The 21,841-nt window shown below is 41.0% G+C and overlaps 1 protein-coding gene across 11 annotated transcripts in view; it reads right to left on the reverse strand.

Annotated features, from left to right (window-relative positions):
- PLXNB2 (plexin B2) overlaps nt 1-21,841 on the reverse strand; it is a 261,927-nt gene that overhangs the window by 44,008 nt on the left and 196,078 nt on the right. For all 11 annotated transcript variants that reach the window (XM_069801975.1, XM_069801980.1, XM_069801969.1 and 8 more), the window contains 6 exons: nt 21,499-21,600; nt 15,918-16,010; nt 14,674-14,755; nt 8,839-9,011; nt 6,390-6,538; nt 3,269-3,377 (listed from right to left, as the gene is read on the reverse strand). In XM_069801975.1, coding sequence (XP_069658076.1) covers nt 3,269-3,377; nt 6,390-6,538; nt 8,839-9,011; nt 14,674-14,755; nt 15,918-16,010; nt 21,499-21,600 — 708 coding nt within the window. The remainder of the gene's footprint in view (nt 1-3,268; nt 3,378-6,389; nt 6,539-8,838; nt 9,012-14,673; nt 14,756-15,917; nt 16,011-21,498; nt 21,601-21,841) is intronic.

Here is a 21,841-nt window from a genome sequence, read left to right on the forward strand (position 1 = left end):
GTTGGAGATCCCAGAACCAGCTGCAAACTCTTGTTCTGGTGGCTTGAGTCTGAAGACGAGGTATTCTGAGAAAGGAATCACACTTATGTGGGATCAGCAAATCTGGGCCATGTACCTATGAAAAGCTTAACTCCTTCCTTTGATGCTGCTTCTCCCTGTCATAGTAACAAGCAAATCAGATAAAGTTAACAACGAACGAAAAAGCAGGACTGGCCTTTAGCCATGTTACTGCTCCACCTGCTTAGAGACCAGCCAAGCTGTCAGTGCTCCAGATGTACTGCATAGCTGGATATTAAAATTTAGCATCATTTCATTTCTATTTCACTAAACAGGAGAATGGTTATTGTCTGATCCTGCTTATAGTGAAACAACAAAAATGTCAGTACAGGAGGACTGGGTTGCCAGAATTTCATTTCACTGGAATGGCTGGACTTGAACAGCACTCAGGTTGGATAGAGAAATCGTGATGGGTAGGGAGAAATGGAGCTTTCCTCCCCTGTTACGCAGAAAATATAGATGAGATGTTTACTGCACAGCACAGACTCTTGTGGACCAGGGCATTTTAGTTCAGAACTCATTTTAAATTGAAACCATGGCTTCCCTTTTAACTTGACTTTCGACCCATTTAATGAAGGTCTCATGCATTCCTCAGCTTAGAAATGTGCTGTGCTGGTAGACAGGGCAGAAGCACGAGTCTGAGCCCCAAGTTGTGGTGACTGCTGATCCTCATCAGTCCAGCTTTAAAAATGCATCTTATTGTTGAGACCAAATGTAGTAGTACTTATAGAATCAGAATCGTTTGGGTTGGAAGCGACCTTCAAAGATCATCTAGTCCAACGCCCTGCCATGGGCAGGGACATCTTTCACTAGACCAGGTTGCTCAAAGCCCCATCCAACCTGGCCTTGATCACTTCCAATAATAGGGCAGCCATAACTTCTCTGGGCAACCTGTTCCGGTGTCTCACCACCCTCCTAAAAAAAATTCTTCCTTATATCCAATCTACTTGATAACTATGTGCTTTTGGTGATAGACGCTAGTCACATGTATGCGGCTGAGACAGTGGGGAGTATGGTGACACCTCCGGTGTCCACAGACACACCAGGCTGAGCAGCTGCATTGTCTCCTTGTGCACTGCTTTGCACTTCTGCCCTGTGCTGCCACACCCTGCAAAACCAGTGATAATTACCAGCAGGAGGGTAGCCAGACAATGTGCCAAAGAAAGGGGGAAATACATAACAGAAAATTTATTTTAAGAAGGCTCTTGGAAAGAAGAGTATTTTCTTTCCTTTATATATACTGAATAGGAGAGGTTTTAAAGCACAGATTTTGCATGTCTGCTGAAAGAAGTCACCAAAGAACTGCCTGAAAACAGCAGTGAAACAAGATTGTAGCTTTTAAGACAATATCAGCTGACACAGTTGTCTGCTCTGATTGTCTGTTCTCATGCTAAAAGCTCTCGTGTTACACTTGTAGAGGTGCGCGTGAATGCGATGCCCCTGTACTGACTTTAATCCTGCTGCAGTCAACAGTTGGCTTCATTTTCTCGTGGAACAGAGAGAAATGAAAATAGAAACCAATTTCACCAGTTTAAGGCATAAACTGTATTACTTGCCATTGCTTTGCATTTTGTAAATAGAGTCCCCATGGAAAGATTTTTGCAGTAAATAAAAACGCTCTTTATCAGCAGTTAGCTTAGGTATCTGATATTTCAGTAACCTCAATGCAGGCAGAGATTGGCACAGAGGGAATCTTGGACTTGCAGGAAAACATCCACCTGGATGACACCTGTGCAGAGTGGCTTCTCCTAGCACCTCACTGATGGGAGATCAAGAATCTTTCCCTTAAGTAGCCAAAGGCGGTGGCTGCTTATCTCGCCTGCCAGATGGGCTGAGCAGGAATCACAACAGAACAAGTTCACAGACAGGCTTCGAAGCCTACATGGGGGCTTCAGATTACATTTCAACACACTCCATAACATCTTCTTGTGGTTTTCATGCAAACCATGGGAGAATCTTTACACACAGGAGAAGCATAGGAGAACTGGTGTAAAATGTACCCAACACAACGGGTTCATGTCAAAATCTCATCTCATGTAGGGTTTACTGTCATAGCCTCTGTCCTAGAGACCACAAACACATAAACACGGCAGATTATATTGTTCTCTGGTTAAGATGAATGAGATCGGCGAAGAAAGACTTAATTATAACCTACATTTCCACAAAGGAACAGAGGACATTTTCAAGCAAAAAGGGTGGTTTTTGCAGAGATACCATCAGGGAGAGGAGGTATTTGATTGGAAATTATAGAAAAAACACTTCTGGCCTGTTTTGCAAAACCAAGAACAGTCTCTTCTCAGTTGAATGTCATTCTTGACTTATTCTACAGTTTACTGCCAACTCCTTTCCTTTTCTTCTCACAAGATATCAAGAATCAATGAGACAGAAATTTAAATACAGGGGAAGATAAAAGCCTAACCCACCCTTAATGTTTTACAGGTTTACAGTTTATAGGTGTAATTTTAAGTATCAATATGAGGACAGATATTATTTAAACCTCTCAACTATCACAGGCTTTTACAAATTTTGAAGACCTTATAGATACACATAAAGCTACTTGCTGCTAAAACCACAGGCTAGACCAGCTATAACCTAGGGTCACATTTAGGGTAAAGCAATTAAGACACAAACGAAATTCTCCTTCACAGTGACACTGAAAACAAAGCACATGTGTAATATGAACACACATCACACTGTCTGTGACTCTGCATGCTGTAATTCTGAATGAAATAAATGATTAAAAAATTAATGTACCTTCATTACATATTCTTCAGCTGCTCTGCATCCATTCTTGTAATTAAGAACATTGGCTAGACTAAACACTGTGATTAAAATAGTGCACCAACTGTGCGTCTAAATAATACCTAATTTTTTGCAGTGCTGATTTTTTTTATTCAATAGTGATGCTTAAGAGATATTATGTGACTACTGAATAAGTTTATTACAGTTTCTTTTCTACCACATCTTTTTGACTTGAATTGCAAACAACATCATCCTATTTTGAGACTCTGGATCTATTGATCAGACTAGATTTTTGGTACACCCTTTGCATAAAGAAATGCACAAGTTAAGTGTTTTCTAACAAATGACAGTGCTATTGATGAAACAAAGTTTGTAAGGCAAACACAATCTACTCTGTGCTTAACAGGTAAACTTCTATCTTAAGTCATGCACAAGGTATAAAACAGGTCTCTGAAAAAAATGCACTTACCTGGTATGTAAACAGCACTTCACTTGGTGATTTACCTAATTTTCCATTGATGTCAACTTCAACTTGACCTTGTTTTGGTTCATTCATTGATCCCACTTGACATACAATCCTAGCAAGAAAGAACTTAAGTTTATCTGTTAGAAGTAGCAGCTGCAATACCAGTGCAATGTATGTGAGCTACCACACACTGCCAGCAAAAGCACTAACTTCGCTGTATCCTACACAAGGTACTTGAACGCTGCCTCAGATTCCCAGCAAGAACACCCAACAATAGTTTAATCTCCTATCTAAAGGTAGGTAAAACTGAAACCTGAGCACTGTACACAACAGCTACTTTAGCAGTCAGTTAGTAGAGGTGCCTTCTACAGAATACTCAAATTCAGCCCAGAAGTCAGAGATGAACTTTTCCTACACAAGGTTTTCACTGGACCTTAGGATGTTAAAAAAATGAAGGACCCCCCGCCATGCTCCCTGATGTAAGAATCAGACCATCAGCTATCTTATAACTTCGTGTTTTAGCTGCTGATACTTTTGTTGGGCATCCTGCTATCTTTCAGCTTTAAACTACTGTATTTTCACACCTACGATCAAAATCCCTTTAGAATTACTGTTCTCTGAAAATAAATCTTCAGATAACCCACGCAAAATCAGAGGTCAAGTAACACTGGCTGAGAAAACACTGCCTTAACTAACACTGCTGCTGAGTGATAGCTAGTATGTTTATACTTTTATTTCAAACAGGTGATCCACAGAATACAAGCATGAAAATGCAACAAGGATTCGACACACTTGAAAACTGGGACAAATGCTTAATGGAGAGCTGATAATACAGTTAGATAAGGAGGTATATAATGTTTGCAGCCTGTGCAGGCAGACAGTTTCATATAGGACACACCCCGAGGATCACTGCTCATTTCCTCCGCTCTTTCTCTCCGGGATTATTGCTATTCTTCCTCAAGCAGTGCATGACTGCTTAAAAAAAACCCTCAAACAGAAAAAAATCCACCACAACAACCCCAAATTACTGGGTATAATCTACTTAAATCGGGATTTATAATAAAAGGATTGTCAAGTCCCTCTGCAGATCACTCCAGACTTTTGTGCCTGGGTACTGGCAAATGGACAAAATTCTCTAAATTCTTGCATGTCCTGGCATGTGTATGGTTGCCTGAGTCTGTTCCTCATCATCTCTCTACTGTATTCTTGGAAGTTGTATCTTCTTGTCAGGCAGAAACAGGAAACGGTGCCTTTGGAAGAATTTCTACCATATGTCAAGCTAGGGAAAGCAGTCAGGGGCCGGGGCTGGGGGGTGTGTGTGTAGGAAACGCCATAGAGTGGTTAGCAGGGATTTTAACTGAGAAAAGTCCCCTCTCTCCCCTCCCCAGCGAAGGCATTGCCTCCCTTCCCCCATGTTACAAATGGAAAACTACAAAGAATGAGAACATGACTTCTCCAAGGCCAACAATTAAATCACCGCAGAGCCAGAAAGCACCCTTAAGAGCCTTAAATCTTGCTGCTCTCCTGCCCATGGGAGCAACTGTCTCCTAAAAATGACTAGCTTTTTACTGCAGAAGGATAGGGGAGCAAGACTAGGCACTTACTTTTTTTTTTTTTTTAAATTAAATTAAATAGAAGAAGGTAATAATAAAACAAAAGAATGGAGGAAGATAAAAACAGAAAATTACAAATATCTATTTGGAGATTTTGAATAACTTCTTTTTCAAGGCTTCTCTAATGGAGAACATCCTTCAAAACCCCCTGATTTGTTGATAAATGACATTATGCACGTTGCATTTGTTCTCACCCATTACCACACTGGCAGAGCTTAGGAAACCAGTAATGTTGCTATGATACAAGGAACCAGTCATCTCAGTTCTGGCTCCTTTCCATGTATTTAAAAATATCAAAAAGCTTTAGAAAAAGCCAAGAGGCTGGGGAAATTCTTGTAAGGCTATGCTGCAATTCAGTGCAGCTTTTGCAAACACTGAAAATAGGGAATGAGAAAAGATGACTGTAAAAGAGTTGGGCATTTTGTGGATGGTGATGCACATGTAAACGCACGAGTGATGGCAATGAATTTGGGAAGCAGTAAGAGATATATAGCTATACAAATATTCATAAATCCTAGGGGCCTGTAAAGCTTCTAAATGCCTGACCCACTAACTGACTAAAGCTAAACATTTTTCAAAAGCTAAAAAAATCACCTAGGTGTCTTCAAAATCCCTTTCAAAGCATGCCACAGAAATAGCAAAAAGTCACTGTATTACACTTTAAATTAACTGAAGAGAAAGAAAGCCAAGGTTTCAGCTGCAGCTTTAAATATCAAAACTGAATGAAAGAAAAATCACACTGCTTAAAATATGTCATTACTCATAATATTACTACTGAAACTTCATGCTATGCTTTTTATCAGCTAATATCAGAAGGGTATCTCCCTCTTGAAATTAGATGCTTGATATAATCTGTAGTAAACACCTAGATACCTAGAAGAATTAAGGCACTGTTTTAATTTTTGGCATTGCTTAAGAGTGTGACAAGTAATCCGCAAAACATCTACCAACCTGCTTAGGCAATTCAACATCCATGGACTTGCTGGCTCTGTGATGAAACTTAGTCATCTAAAGCTAAAGCAAAACTCCAGGCTCCCTCCCTGCCCCCAGGAAAGTAACTTTGTGGCTGGACTAAGACAAAAAGATTTAAGCTTCCTCTTGCTTTGCTTACCTTCCCATAAACCTTGTATGTTTGGCTGCACTGTGGTTCAGATTTAGCAAAGATTTTAATGACTAGATGCACACCTATGATGCCTTTAATTTAAAAACAAATAAATAGTCTTAAGATATCTGCAGTAATAGTTTATGAAAGCTTTTCAGACAAATGAGGAAAAACAAATCAATCAATCAAAAGTAGGATGGTAGTATGCTATTGTAAATTTGTTGGTGTATTAGAATCTACAAGAATTTTAAATACTCAGACATGTTACTATGAAATATTGCAGGTATATTGCACTAGTTCTTTCTTCTATTGATAACCTTTTATTACCACAGGAAGATCATCTTCTCCCAAAAATGTACAGAAGTTCCTTTTTTCTTCTACAATCTTGTGAAAAATATCCAGCAATTACCTTGTGGAAACAGAGTAGAATTCCTCTTTGAAAATACATTCCTTGTCTGCTACCGTTATATTTTTTACATCTTCTGCTTTTATTCCCAAATTAGATCCCATTATGGTCAAAAGAATTCCACCACTTAGTGGTCCAGTTTTTGGCTCAATCTGTGTTTGCATGAGGGAAAGTAAAAAAAAAGCAAAATTAAATACTGCAGTGACCATGTTGCTCTTCCATATTATTTGAAGCTACTTTGACTTACCCACACTTGAAAAGCAAAAGACGTTTCTTGTAGGACCCACACAAAACCACGCTATGTAACTTTTTAATGTTAATTAATCATCTGTTAGCTCAGAACCAGTATTCATCAGCTGCAGATTTCGTGTCTCCTGTGGCAAACTGTTATGTACAAAACTCCTGCCTAGTATTTACTCAGAACAGAGTTTGCTTCCTCTACTAAAGCAGCGTGATTTTGAAAAGCAAATGGATCGGGCTGGGCTCCTCTCACAATCATTCCATGGAGCTTTTCCAGCATTTTTTTTTGCCATGATTTTCTCCTTTTAGGTTCACATCAGAACAGTGCACCTTCCTAACACACACTGCTGCCCCACATAGTGTCTTCAGAAGTTCCTCTAGTCCCCTATGTTCCTTATTGCATTGAATGGTAGGATGCTGCAGTATACGGGCTGATGCTAATTAAATAATTTGCAATTAAAATGAGGACTGAGAAAATCCTGCAGTTGCAGTGGACTTCTCAGGTTGAAATATGGCCTGAACAGGCACTTGAATCCTGAATATTTGTTGGGAGACTAACCTGCTTTCCTATGTAATATTTGGAGCACCTCCAGGAAGACCTTTTCAGGTCTTCAGCTTTGGAGGGCTGCAAGTTTACCATCAAGAAGAGGGAGGTTGCACAGTCCCAAATGCAGTAATTGGAAGCCAAACAAATACAGCTTCTGAAAATCTGGACTTTAATTTCTGCTCCATCACAATCAGAGTTTCTTACACCTAAGCATGTCTGAGCACAGAGACCTGGCTGCTGCTGCCTGCTGCGCAGCCCGCCTCCAGAATCACTTGCTCTGTTTTCCCACTGGTTCAGCTCCCTAAAACTTCTGTCCATTGGCCATCCCTTTTCACTCCATCCATAAATAAACTACCTGAAAAATGACTCCACAGTTTGTGTAGATGTTTCCAAATACTTTGTTCAAATCTGGAGCTAACAAAATTTTTGAAAAAACTAATATTTTAGTATTTAGTATTTAATCCACAATCATGTACAAAACAGTATCCCAGGTGAAAACACTTTTATTTTTCTTAATTTTCCCTTCCCTTCCCTTCCCACTCAAATCATTTTTATCTGGGCAAAGCTATCACACAAGTATTCTTCTCCACACTTTCTGTCAAGATTTCAGGGTATTTGCCTTCCTTGGCAAACTTCAACTGTTTACCTGCCATTTCTTCTTAAATACACCATCATGGCCAACCTCATCCAGCGGGCTGCTGGTCTGCCTGTACCCACACTGCACCTCTAACTATGCAGCCTCAGGAGATTCAGCGTCTCTACCACTTTGAGCCCAGGTTTCAGAATTAAACAGTCCCTATTGAGTGAAACATCCCTGTTACGACTCAACCTCTGTCAATAGAGTTACTGCATTTTATGATAGCTTGGGATATGTTCTCATCAAACTGTGTGTCTGAGTTTCAAAGTACTGATACCACTGTCAGAGCAATTTAGATTTGCCCAGTAGAAGTACATACCACTCTTTTCTTGACAGTTATGCCCAGAAAAACAGCATTTGGCTTGTGGCTGAAAAAGACAAGGATTTATCACTTCTTGCTTTGGCTACTGGTCCACCAAGGTGGACAACATTCTTCCCTTGCCCTGCGTGAATGCTCCAACTGCAGAGTAAGTCAGGGGTGCACATTTGGCCTCTCTGACTTTTTATGTTCAACTTGTACAGCCTTGAGTTTAATGCCGATGTGGACTGGAAAGTATCACTGACACCTGGAAAACACATTGTGATGTAGAAACAACTTGCTCCCTTATTAAATACTATTTAAAAGCCTAGTTTGAAGCCTGTTAATGAGCCTGCTAAGTGCTTGTAGTTCCAGGAGCAGTGAACCTCTCTTATAGACTTATTTCAGGTAGAAAGGACTTCAGGACAGAAAAAAATCCATGCTAATTCCCAAGAATCAAGTGCCACATATAAGCGTACACTGCTAGCCTGGCTTCTGGCACAGTGAGGACAAGGCTTGAAAAACAAGGAGTCTCAAAGAGTCCATTCAGTCTCTTATTTTGAGTCTTTACAAATCTCTCACACACATCACTACTGGCATTATTTCCTTGCAGCTATTTCAGAGGCTTACTTAACATCCTAGGAAAAAAACTGCCTTTCAGTATGAGCTTGCTTGGATGCTTTCTCCTGAAAAATAATACACTGGTAGGGAGAGAAAAAAGCAATCTTACACGAGTGATTTCTGGATGAGGACACGTGTCGGTGGGAGGAGCGTGACAGAGTTTTTCATAAACGCACTTGCTGGGCTTGCCATCTTCTTCACACCAGACACACTTATAGTCATGATGGGCCGCGAGGCATAAGCTGCAGTCGCTTCGTCCATAAGAGCAGTTGTACAGAGTCACTGAAATGTGAATGGTAAGTGTACTTAGACATTTTCCTCTGTTTTAAGGATATTGAGTGTGTTATAGGAAGGAAAATTAATCCTATGTACAAAGCTCAGTTGAGTTGTGTGAAGAATATGCACACTCTGTACTTAACCCCTGAATGATGCTGAGAGAAAACTGTATTTTTCCCTGCATGGAAAAACCTGAAATCTATCCATGTGCACAGTATGAATAAACTATCAGGTAGAACCCGAATACATTTTTTTCACCCAGGCATGTCAAAACATTTAAGTACAAAGTCCTTTCTTTGACTATCCTCAATGAACCTGCCTATACAACTGTTCAAAGACTAGTTCAAACAAACAGGTCCTCCTGGTGTACCAGGAGTCAGACGTGGAAGGGTATAAACTCTGCATGGGTGTCGGTAGGGACAGTCATCAGCTGGCATGGGACCTCTGCCAGTCGCATATTTAAAGGAAGAGAGCTGCCTTTGTAGGCCGTTTCCAGGAAATTTGGGCCTTTCCAAAATCATCGCTAAAGCCTGAACTGAATAGAAAGTTAACACTTAATGAAGTGTTATTCAAGTTAATACCTCTTCATTTCTCCATTCCTCTCTATTTTCTTGCTTTTGTTTTCCCTTTTTTCTTGAATTGCTGTCCTGATGTATGCCTTATTCTTTCTGTAGTGGGGTTTAATTCTGGTTTTTCTGAGCCAAGAATGAGGTCTGACAGTCACGCCTCTCTTACTGAGGAACGATGCACCAATTGTCCCAGACAGTAAGCTTGTTTTGGCCACCGTCAATCTCTGTCATGATGCAGAGTCACTGAACAAAATTAATTTTTCCAAATAGATGCAAAACCTTGAGACAAGCTGGGTGGTTCAGCACCATACAGAAAGCCTGGGCTTGCAAGAAAACATTTGGAAGATGCACTTGAGAGCTAGCCCAGAAGAAAACGGACTGAAAAGATGCCACATGTTTCTCTAGGGGAAGCATGCAAGTTCCACAGATTACCCAGTGTGTGAGTGCTCTGCTTCCCTGGGAAGGTGAGCTGATTATTGTAAAGAGGGAAACTTCTTGCTCCCTCCTTTTCTGCTCCTTCCCGTCATCCCTGCTTCTCTTTACTCTTTGCTGCTCTTTTTTTCTGGCCACACAGCTTCTCACCCTCTGCCACCGAGGCTCTGGCACTTGTTGAGTCTTCTTGTAAATCAACTTAACTTACCAGAACAGCAGAAAACTATCCAGGTTTCCTCCTGTGCTCTTTCAAGAGTTAAATGTGCTCACAGATGGGAGTGGTGAGTACAAGACAGAGACTCAACATCTCCCCTTTCCAGTAGTGATGAGCTCTTTTATGTGCTCATTAAGTGTCAAGAAACGGTACCCTTAGTGACACTGGGTTTTTTTCAAAGGATGTTCATCCTTAAAGATGCAAGAAGCAAAGCAGAGTAAACAGAAGTGATCAGATGTGGGCAAGAGAGACTAGGATAAATCCCTTTGAGATTGCATATGGTAAGGCCATCAAAAATGTCTATTTAAATAAAACTTTTATTCTCAGAGGAGCAGGACTGTAGGAAGGACACTGGCAAAACCACCCTCCAGTCACTAACATTTCAACGCACTTGATAACTTCCTAGATAACAGCAGCAGCAGTAACTTTAAAAATCTAATTTCAAGAGGCTACCATGTCAGATTTCTACCGAAATGAAAAAGTAAAATGAGAACGCTGGTTTTCCATTATTTTTCAGCAGTGCTCTTATTCCCCTGCTAGGCATGAGCAATATTACAGATGCCCAAAACTTGGCTACAGCCTCTCTGCCACTTGCATGAGAGCATATTAGCTCATAAGAGCAGTTTTTCTCTAAATGCTACATATTTAAAACCTCAGCATTCAGTTTCACAGCTAGTCTTTAACAGAATAACATGTTTTTATTCTTGCCCTTACACTGAAGAGTTAATGCAATGATGAAGCCTGGTTTTAACCCTTCTTACATCTAATCATCATATCCACTTGATTTCAAGTAGCTTTACCAGCACAAACTCAGTTGAGACATCATTGGAGATGTATGCAAAGCCAAGGGACTTCAGCATTTGTAACAATGAATCAATGAGAAAGAACATCCATTTTATTCAACCCCTATCTTGAATTCTCAAGGAATCGATGAGCACAAAGCAGGAGTAGTATCATTTGCTTCATATACTGAGCACATCAATACAGAAGTCACCGAGCAACAAACATAACCCAAGCAATATTTTCAACACTTTGTGTGTTAACTATTCACTCTGTATGTTGGATGTGAACGCAGTGCTGGGGAAAAGCACCAGACTGACAGCCCTGGTATGTTGCTGTTTGCTTTTATAAGCAGAAGAGATGGTGTGGGCAGCGGCAAGGAAGGTTCCTCACATCTATGCTGTGAATTGCTTTTGCAGGAACCAGATTGCTTTCTTAATCCAGCACTCTGAAAGGTTGCTACTGCACAGGGATTTGAGCAGGTAATATTGTTAAACGAATCTTCCCCTTGCCTTCCTAAACCCTGCATTTCCCACCCACACTGCCACATGGCCACCTGGTATGGCACGGCAATACGCTTACTGAATTACTTTGTTATCCTTCATTGGCTGGGCAGGGATTTTCATCTCATCACTCAGTAAACAATGTCAGCGCTGCAACGTCTTGACGTCCCTCACATCCAGTTGCATAAATGCAACGGAGAAAGCTACGGCCTCAAAGCATTAAACACTCCCTCTGTTCACTGATCAGCTCATTAAATGTACCAGCAGCAAGCCACTCATTAGATTCAGACTCTTATCCATCACCTTGAGATACCAGCTGTGAAATCATTGATAAAAAGGACAAAGGATAAAAGGGATATATTGGATTTCATACTGTTCAGAACCCCTGATGGCTTGAGATGTAAAAACGCTATCGTAACTTAGTATTCACTAAGTGTTATACAAAGAAAGGGTTCTTTCACTGGCAGGTTCAAAGGTGCTTCTCAGCAGCAGCCATATACCCAAAGCCAATTCTTTTCAAGATGCATAAAAACCATCATGCTCAGGATTTCATATGGCAAGGAAATTTAAAAGCAGCAGAGAATTTGGATTTAAAAAGTCCCTTTTATAATGAAAATAGACATTTGTTGATAATTTTTCAATTTCCCCTCTTGCAAGGGTTCTATATTTCAATTTGAATGATAACATTCCTTTAATAATTTAGCTACTTCTTTTTTTTTTATGTTTTTCCCAGACTTGGAAAAAAGATGTTGGGAATATTTGGTCAAAATTCTGCAGTTTTAAACACCACAGCCTTTGGAATGGAATTAAGACAGTGTGAGATTGTAATATGACCTCCCTGTAACACTCATGCCAGGTCCTCTTTTAAGTGCTTTCAACACTGCACACAGAGCCATAGGGAAAATCTTCTAAAAACATACTTCTATTCTGCCAATAAGGGAATAAATTTAAATATTGTACAGATAGAAAAATATGGTCTGAAGAATTAATCTGCAGGGGCAATTACTTGGGGGAAGTATTAGTTTTCCTGATGTTGACTCATCACACAAGTAACAAGCATGTTGCCTCACATTTTTTGCAATATTATGCCTTAAACTTCAGTTCAAAGGAGTGTAAGGTAGGTCCCAGCTCCCAGATACTGCTCCACTGATTTTGATAGGTTCACAGACATAATTGCTTCATTATTGTATGTGGAAAGAAATAAAGAAGTTTATATTTAGAGAGGAATTTATATCAGAGACCAAGTCTTTGTGCTGTAAAACACTTTTACATTTTTTTTTTTGCTGTAGAAATAAATGACTAAAGTAATGAGCTTAAAGCACAATGAATGTTTCTGTGTATTGCTGATAGCTAGCAGACACAAAGACTGCAGAACCTGTCTGAGCTGAGACACAGCTGAAAGCTGAGATTTCAGGTAAAGTCCATATGAGAGGCAGTGAGAAGGATCCCCTTTCTGCTACTGGAGGGGGAAAGTTCATTGGGGAAGGGAAATGGCCATGGAAACAAAAAATCAAACTACTTAAGTACATTTGAACTGTGAAGCTGCACTATTAGGATTGCCCTCCAGAGCAGATGTGAATTTGAAAATCATAGAATCACAGAATAGTTTGTGTTGGAACAGACCTTCAAAGATCATCTAGTCCAACTCCCCTGCAATGAGCAGGGACACCTTCTACTAGATCGGGTTGCTCAGAGCACCATCCAACCTGACCTTGAATGTTTCCAGGGATGGGGCATCTACCACCTCTCTGGACAACCTGTGCCAGTGTTTCACCACCCTCACTGTAAAAAATGTCTTCCTTATATCTAGTCTAAATCTACCCTCTTTCAGTTTGAAACCACTACCCCTTGTCCTATCACAACAGGCCCTGCTAAAAAGTTTGTCCCCATCTTTCTTATAAGCCCCCTTTAAGTGTTGAAAGGCCACAATAAGGTCTCCTTGGAGCCTTCTCTTCTGCAGGCTGAACAACCCCAACTCTCAGCCTCAATTCATAGGAGAGCTGTTCCATCCCTCTGATCATTTTTGTGGCCTTCCTCTGCTCCAACAGGTCCATGTCTTTCTTATATTGAGGACCCCAGAGCTGAACGCAGTACTGCAGGTGGGGTTTCACAAGAGCAGAGTAGAGGGGCAGAATCCCCTCCCTCAACCTGCTGGCCACACTGCTTTTTGATGCAGCCTAGGGTACCGTTGGCCTTCTGGGCTGTGAGCGCACATTGCTGGGACATGTCCAGCTTTTCATCCACCAGTACCCCCAAGTCCTTCTCCTCAGGGCTGCTCTCAATCCCTTCACCCTCCAGCCTGTGTTGATACCAGAGGTTGCCCTGACACAGGTGCAGGACCTTGCACTTGGCCTTCATGAACTTCATGAGGTTCACATGAACCCACCTCTCAAGCCTGTCAAGGTCCCTCTGGATGGCATCCCTTCCCTCAGGTGTGTCAACCGCACCACTCAGCTTGGTGTTGTCTGCAAACTTGCTGAGGGTGCACTTGATCCAGCCATGTCATTGATGAAGATATTAAACAGTATTGGTCCCAATATGGCTCCCTGAAGGACACCACTTGTCACCAATCTCAATCTGGACATTGAGCTGTTGACCACTACCCTCTGCATGCAACCATCCAACTAATTCCTCATCCACAGAACAGTCCACCCATCAAATCAATCTCTCTCCAATTTAGAGAGAAGGATGTTGTGGGGGACTGTGTCAAAGGCCATACAGAAGTCCAGATAGATGACATCCATAGCTCTTCCCTTGTCCACTGATGTAGTTGCTCCATCATAGAAGGCCACTAGGTTGGTCAGGCAGGACTTGCCCGTGGTGAAGCCATGCTGGCTGTCTCGAATCACCTCCCTGTCCTCCATGTGCCTTAGCATAGCTTCTAGGAGGATCTGCTCCATGATCTTCCCAGGCACAGAGGTGAGGCTGACCTCATATAATGGTAGCAAAATAATGGTAGCATATTTAAATCAGCCTTTAATGTATACAACACTGGTGTTTAATTCATGAGTTTGTTATTAATAACTTTCAATCTGTCAGATTTAATTGTTTCACCCAAACCAGTAAAACCTACAAAGGTAACATTCTTATTCACATGACTCCAAATTATGAAGGAATAGATTCCTGTTTACTGTAATTAACCTCCCTTTAATCCCATATTTCATACTTACCCATCAGTTTGCTGTCAATCTTGACCTCATCTGTTCTTATGGATAAGTGAAGTCGTAGGGTCTCATTTGCACTATAGGAGAACTGGAAAAGATGACACAATAGAGATATTTATACCTTCATTTGGCAAGGTTAATTTCATGCATTTTCTATGACTCTCAATAATCAGAGCTGTGAAGGTTTTAGAAACTATCCCAAACCTTATGCTCTTTCTTTCATTTTGGCCAAATACATTTATAGAAAAATGTTTTAATGAACCTAATCCTTCACAATCAGAATTTTTAAGTACCAAAGGACAACAATATCTGAATACTCACTTTTCATTGATTTAATTTACGTTTGGTTATAAGTATCCAAGTAGCAAAGGTACTGTTCATAGTCAGTAAGTATAACTGCTGACCCTGCTGAGTTCTCCCTTCCCACACCATCTGGCCCCATTACTTCTGTGGACACGGCAGACTCGCACCACATGGAGGGGAAATCTCTTGCATCTTTTGCAGTACAACCCCCTCGTTATAGCCAAAGCACAAGGTTCACATGCTCCAAGACATGAGCATATTGAAAGACAGCAGCAATAACAACTAGCGTGAAGGAAAAAGAGCAAAGAAAAATACAATGCAAATGCTTTGTGCTAGGCTCAAATGCTGCATAAATGCTAATTAGTTCTCAAAACCACTGTTAATAAGCTTATAAGACATAAAGGTTAAAGTCAGCATAACATTTGAGTCCAACTTTGACCTTGGTAAATAGGTTATTTTTTTAAATATTATTTCCTTTCCCTGTAAAATAAACCAGAGTGAAGGAAGCATAGCTAGTAAGTAGCCAAACAACAACATACTGTTACCATTCCCATTTTTATAGATGTAAAATGGGAAGGAAAATGAATTGGAGTGGGGAGAGGGAGAGCTCTCAAATTCTCATCTTTTATCCTCAATGATTTCACCAGATTGCATAACAAGTGAAGAATAAAAGAGCCATGGTCCCAAATTCCTCCAGGGACAGTTCAATGAATTCATGGATTGCATAGATAGAGAAATCAAGAAGAAAGATCAAGGGCTTTGAGGGGGAGACCCCAGGAGCTCTGGGCCAAAGCTGCTGCCTTTGACTGTTACTACCAAAGAGAGTCTCCATCAGAGGTGACCTTCTTCTCTGAGGGAAATCGGTATTACCTGAATATTTCTGGACACTGGAACAGGACTATAAGAACTGAATACATTTGGTAGGCAAATCATATTTTTGCATTTACCTCTTCACTCATGAATGAAAATTTTCCTTCATCTGATTCATCAACAGAAGCTTCAAATTCAAATTGGCTGTTTCCAACCTTAAATTTTTTATCCTATGGAAGAGAAAAGTTCAGCTTAGAATTCATATAGCATCACCAAGTGTAATAAAATATCATCAGGCAATATCCTATTCAGCACTTGAAGTAATAAGACCAAATGGAGAAGGCTAACCAGTTAAAGTAATCTTCTAAAACAAAGCTAGTGAAACATTGAGCCAGTGGAATCTGCTACTTTGCTGCACTCCTCCAACACTCGTTAAAGGTGGAAGCACGAAGCAGTACAAATAAAGCAAGAAAATATCTAGCACTCATTTTAGGGAGCAATAATAAAAAGCCAAGAGATGTGAATACTGGATGGCTTCACACATCAGATGTGTTATTAGCAGAGCTGTGCGAGTTCTGCCCTTTAAGGTTTTCTCTGTAGGGGTCCTGGGCAGAGTAGGAATGCAAGAATTGTATGGGAAACTGGAATGAACATCTCTCCAATCTTGCTGGCTTTGTTTCTCCTGCCTCACCACGACTCCAGCTGTGTTTTCACAGGACAGTCTTTGATGGCAGCACCAGCTTAAGGGTATTCCTGCCTCCTAGACACCTTCTTCCCCCTCTTTTCTCCCTAGGCCCTAAATCCATTCATTCCTGCCTTTAGGCTGCAGCACATACTGACCTGCACTGCACTGGCAAAAATCTCAGCTTGGCTGGCCTGTGATTCAATTGAGGAACTGAGCTGGCTAAAAACCAAACACATCACCCCATGACACTGTTTCTGTGCTGGTCATTCTCCTGCTCTGGACCACAGGACAGCTGTGCAAACAGCTTTGCCAGAAGAACCAGAGAAAGAAATAAGTAGCAAGGATATTTTCAGACAGTATTGTTGGTAAAGACTTATGAAATCAGAACCCACTGGGTGACAAGATCACCTTCACCTTTATAGAATCATAGAATGCCTTGGGTTGGAAGGGACCTTCAAAGATCATCTAGTTCCAACCCCCCTGTCACCAACCGGGACATCTACTAGATCAGGTTGCTCAAAGCCCCATCCAACCTGACCTTGAACACTTCCAAGGATGGGAGGGCATCCACAACTTCTCTGGGCAACCTGTTCCAGTGTCTCACTACCCTCACAGTAAGAATTTCCTCCTAATATCTAATGTAAATCTACCCTCTTTCAGTTTAAAACTTACCTCTTGTTCTATCACTACCCTTCCTGCTAAAGAGTCCCTCCCCATCTTTCCTGTAGGCCCCCTTTAAGTACTGGAAGGCTGCTGTAAGGTCTCCCCTGTGAGCCTTCTCTTCTGCAGGCTAAACACCCACAACTCTCTCAGCCTGTCCTCATAGGGGAGATGCTCCAGCCCCCTGATCATCTCCGTGGCCCTCCTCTGGACCCACTTGAGCAGGTCCATGTCCTTCTTATGTTGGGGGCCCCAGAGCTGAACGCAGTAGTGCAGGTGGTGTCTCATGAGAGCGGAGTAGAGGGGCAGAATCACCTCCCTCGACCAGCTGGCCATGCTTCTTTTTACACAGCCCAGGATACCATTGGCTTTTTGGGCTGCAAGCACACATTGCTGGCTCATATCTAATTTTCCATGCACCAGTATCCCCAAGTCCTTCTCCGCAAGGCTACTCACAATCCATTCATCCCCCAGACTGTACTGATATCGGAGATTGCCCCAATCCAGGTGCAGACCTTGCCAGTGGCCTTGTTGAACTTCATGAAAACTTTGCTTTGATGCTTTCTATGGATGTAAAGAACTAGTTCCTGCTTTTGTCCAGAACCACTTCAGTCTTGGAGTATATGGCAAAAAAATACTGGTTACTTGATTCCTCTTTCCTGCTCTGAGGGTTAGAAAGTTGTCTCCTGCTGTCATCTAAGCCTCACGTATGAGGATCTTATCCTATTTATTTGTAGCTACTTCTTCAATGCTGGAATCACTGGTAACTCAGGGGCCAGTAGGTTTATCTAATTAGTGCAGTGGAAACGTTTCATATTGGACCTTCACTGTGACAGGTTGGGCAGCGGACACAGGAGCCCACCAAGGTTTGGAACTGAGGAGGAGCACATGCTTTAACCACGTAAAAGGCCTGACTCTAGTGTCTGAGAGGTTTATGCTATAGAGGGGAACAGACTTTTTACTTCTTCCTTCTCAGAAGCTGCATACAGAATATGAACTACTGACGGAGCTCTGAAAAGCCTTTTCTGAAAGTTTTACAGTAAGTTTTACAGCCCATTCTGCTTTACAGAAAATGTCTACATACTCCAAGTTTTAAAGCACCTTACAAATCTCTTTTCTGAGGAATGCTGCCTCACCTTCCCTACTCCACGTATTTCAAAATATCATGTATTTTTCAAAAGTGTTCAAATTATGCTGCTGCTGTGTAAGGCTTTCCAACATGCTTAACAGAAGGCACTGGGAGAGGAGGGGAGCTTCAGCATGTGTGACAGCTGCTACCTGGAGTGAATTGAAATCAGGAGTTGCTATACCAGGCTCTTGAGCAGAAGGTCACAGAGCTCACATTCAGCAGTCTGGGTGCAAGAAGAGACATGTAGCTAACACTAGGAAGTGGGTTACACATCAGACACACATAACAAAGACAAATCCAAATGGGAAATTACTTTTAACGAAAATCTTTGGAGGGCTAATAAGGTTATCTTGATGCTGGTACATCTGTCTCTTCTACTGTGCCAATCCTTCAAGGACTCAGCTGAAGAATGCCTCTCAGAAGTTGCAAGCAATATGACTGATCAGTACTAAACTTTCTTCTCAACTGCTTGTCCTGGATGAGACTATTCCCGAAAGAATGACAACAGCTTGGATTTACTTCTACTTCTTACTGAAACTCTTTCAGAGGAAGGAGAGGCAGAAAAACAGTCAACAGCTTCTCCTCTTTTAGTCTATTTCCCTCCAGTGGAAGGCCTCATGAGGAGATTTATTCATTGTACTGTAAGTGTCCACAAGTGCATACAAGAGATGCATACAAAATGTGTGAGCATATTCTTCCCCCTCAGTTCTGCGATAGCAGTTTTAGAGGCCATTCACCTCTCCTACTCACTGAGTAAGCCCAAACCTTCACTGCTAATCTCCACCTAGAAACAGAGATGCTTATATGCACAATGTTGGCTACTGTACTTAGGCACCCATGATAAGGCAGGCTGTGCATCACCCTTTTAAGCAAAGCACAGATTAAACCAAGAGAATAGAGCCAGTAGTTCAAAGCGACGACAGAACATTCATTTTTGCTTTTTCTAAGCAAGAATTTAGGCAAGGAAAATAGGAGGAAAATGGATATATACCAATGCCCTAACCAATTAAAACCTTAAATGTGCTCATAGCTGCATGACTGCTAGCTCCAAACACACCGTAATGCCCAGCATATCCTGTGGCAAAATCATTCCACATGAGAAGCCACATGATATTTTGCATTTGGGCTGCGAGCCAACCCCTACAAAATATCCATCCACAGGTTCTTCTGAGCACCCGGCCCTCCATGAGATGTTTACCAAAGGCTGAGCGTAGGTTATGCCCTGACTCAAATGAACTATTTCATGCCTTATTTGTCTGTTTTCACATATACTTAGAGGTCTGTGTATACAGCTGGAGTCACTGTGCGTGCCTATTCAAGTCCTGGCACTGAAGGCATTACTATTTTGGCTTAAAAATGCACCCCTGTACCAGGATATATGGAGCTGCTCCCACAACAGAGATGACATTCTCACATGGCCCTCACCTAAGAAAAATTATTCTGACATCATATGACACTCATTGCTCTCCAGCATCTTTCCAGCCTATGGCCTATGCATTCATCTTATTTCTTACAGAGACCTGAATTCCATGTAAGCCTTTCCAGTTCCAAGCTAAATAAATGCATACTAGGTTTGGGCTGTAGGCAAACTGTTAAACATTGCTACCCATGACAAAGCATTCAATCCAGAGGATGTGCCTTTGTTAAATGTAATTGATACCTCACAGAAAAAAAAAAAAAGGCAGAAGCTTTTTCATTCCCTTTTCTCCACTAGTAGTTGAGAAAGATTAAAGTGCTTATTCACAGAATGATAAACTAGATGAAGGAGTTTTTGGGTTCCTGCTGCTGTTTCTCCTCCTTGGAGGAAAAAGGTCCTCTAGAAGTCAAGTTCAGCACATCTAGATTATGTATCTGCCCTGAATTTGTTCTCGAGAGAGAATGGGCTGTTCCACTTATATCAAGGGAGCAAGGAAAGATTTTCCTCTTGTGCAGAAAAACAGCTCTTCACAATGTTAAACAAAAGAAATGTGAGTAAATTCTCTGGAATACTTTTCCATTTTTAGCAAAGGGAGCTGTGGCCTTTAAGACAAGTGTTATGTGCCACATCTTGCACACAGCCAGACATCCTACCAGGGACCAGTCCTGGCATCTCGGAGAACAGACTAAATCCAGCAAATTGCTTTTCTTTGTTTACATATATTTTAAGGCCTTCAAGCAAAAATGTTTATTTTTGAACATATGCTTGTATAGCATGGTCTTGATATATGTATAGTGGAGTGCTAGACAGCATGATCTTCATATGGTTGTAGTGCTTATGGGTTGCTTTTTACCCTTCTCTGAATACCCTTCTTACATTGTTACTCTCCAGACCTGTTTACCCTTCTCCATCCCTTGGCAGGCATAGCAGAGGTGATAGAAGGACTTTGTAAGCTATACAGTACTTCAATTTGGCAAATGAAAAAAAACCTGAAAAAACATGAGCCTTCTTTCCCTTGATAGATGGCTGGTAAGCAATCGATGCAATCTCCAGCGTATCTATCATCAATTCACATTTACACAAAGACAACACAAAAACAAACAATAGAATCTAAGAACAATACTTGAGCTATCACCTAAAGAAGCAGTTTTTAAGCTTCATTTCTACCAAACTAACAATAACATTTTATGCATTGTCTAGGTTATAAAACAATTAAAAGCTTGGGGTTAAACTCTGTCTTCTTAGAAGCTTTGTAATTTACTTTCTGGAAGCAAGTACCAACAAAGACAAGCCTTTGCTAGAGCTGAGAAAATACCTGGTTTGACGGTCACACACACACAAAAAAAACCCCCAAAAGATTGTTTTATCCAAACTAAGAAACATTTAATTTCTGAGTGCATTTTTTTGTTCAGAAAGTGAAAACTGAATTAAGCACACAGAGTGATGTCATTCTAGAACAAAAAAAAGAGCGAGTATTTAATTAGAAAAAAAGATACGAAACATTCACAATTCCTAAATCTCCTCTCATTTCATTAGATGAAAAATAATTGTCATGTGTTTCAGTAGATCCAACTTAACATTCTTAAAAAAACCCCTCCACATCTAGTAGTTAAAATATTTTGTCCAGCTCTGATTCTGTCTTGGTGATGACTCTACCACAGTAACCTATATTATATCAAACTTGAATGTGTAGCTCTTCTCCTTCTTTAAAAACAGTTATGAGCAGGATCTCCAAGGAACACAAAGTAATGGTTTAGTTGAGGGGTGTGGCTGCAGTTTAAGTAAGTGGAATTCAAATGACAGCTAGCTTTGAATTAATCTGCTTACCCGATAATAAGCTAGATGTCTCCCCTCAAAATACACCCTTGTTCGGTACTCCATAGGTATTATTGGAGGGTCAGGGTTTAGAAACTGTGGGCATTCTTCTTCCTGGGGAGAGAAACATTTTATATGTTATTCCAAATAAAAAGTCTTATCACAACAAGCTCCAGTGGCCTTCGGACAATGGAATGATTGTTCTGAAGAACTTCATGCTTAAAATACAGTGACAGATTTGATTACACCCTTTCAAATTAGACATGCTAAAAATGACTGCAGCATATGTCAAAGCTGTGGGTGATTATCTTTCCCAGCCTTGAAATCTTGTTCCTCCCATTGAAGCAAAATAGTA

The sequence above is a fragment of the Haliaeetus albicilla genome, chromosome 14 (assembly GCF_947461875.1).
Source record: "Haliaeetus albicilla chromosome 14, bHalAlb1.1, whole genome shotgun sequence".
Lineage (NCBI taxonomy): Eukaryota > Metazoa > Chordata > Aves > Accipitriformes > Accipitridae > Haliaeetus > Haliaeetus albicilla.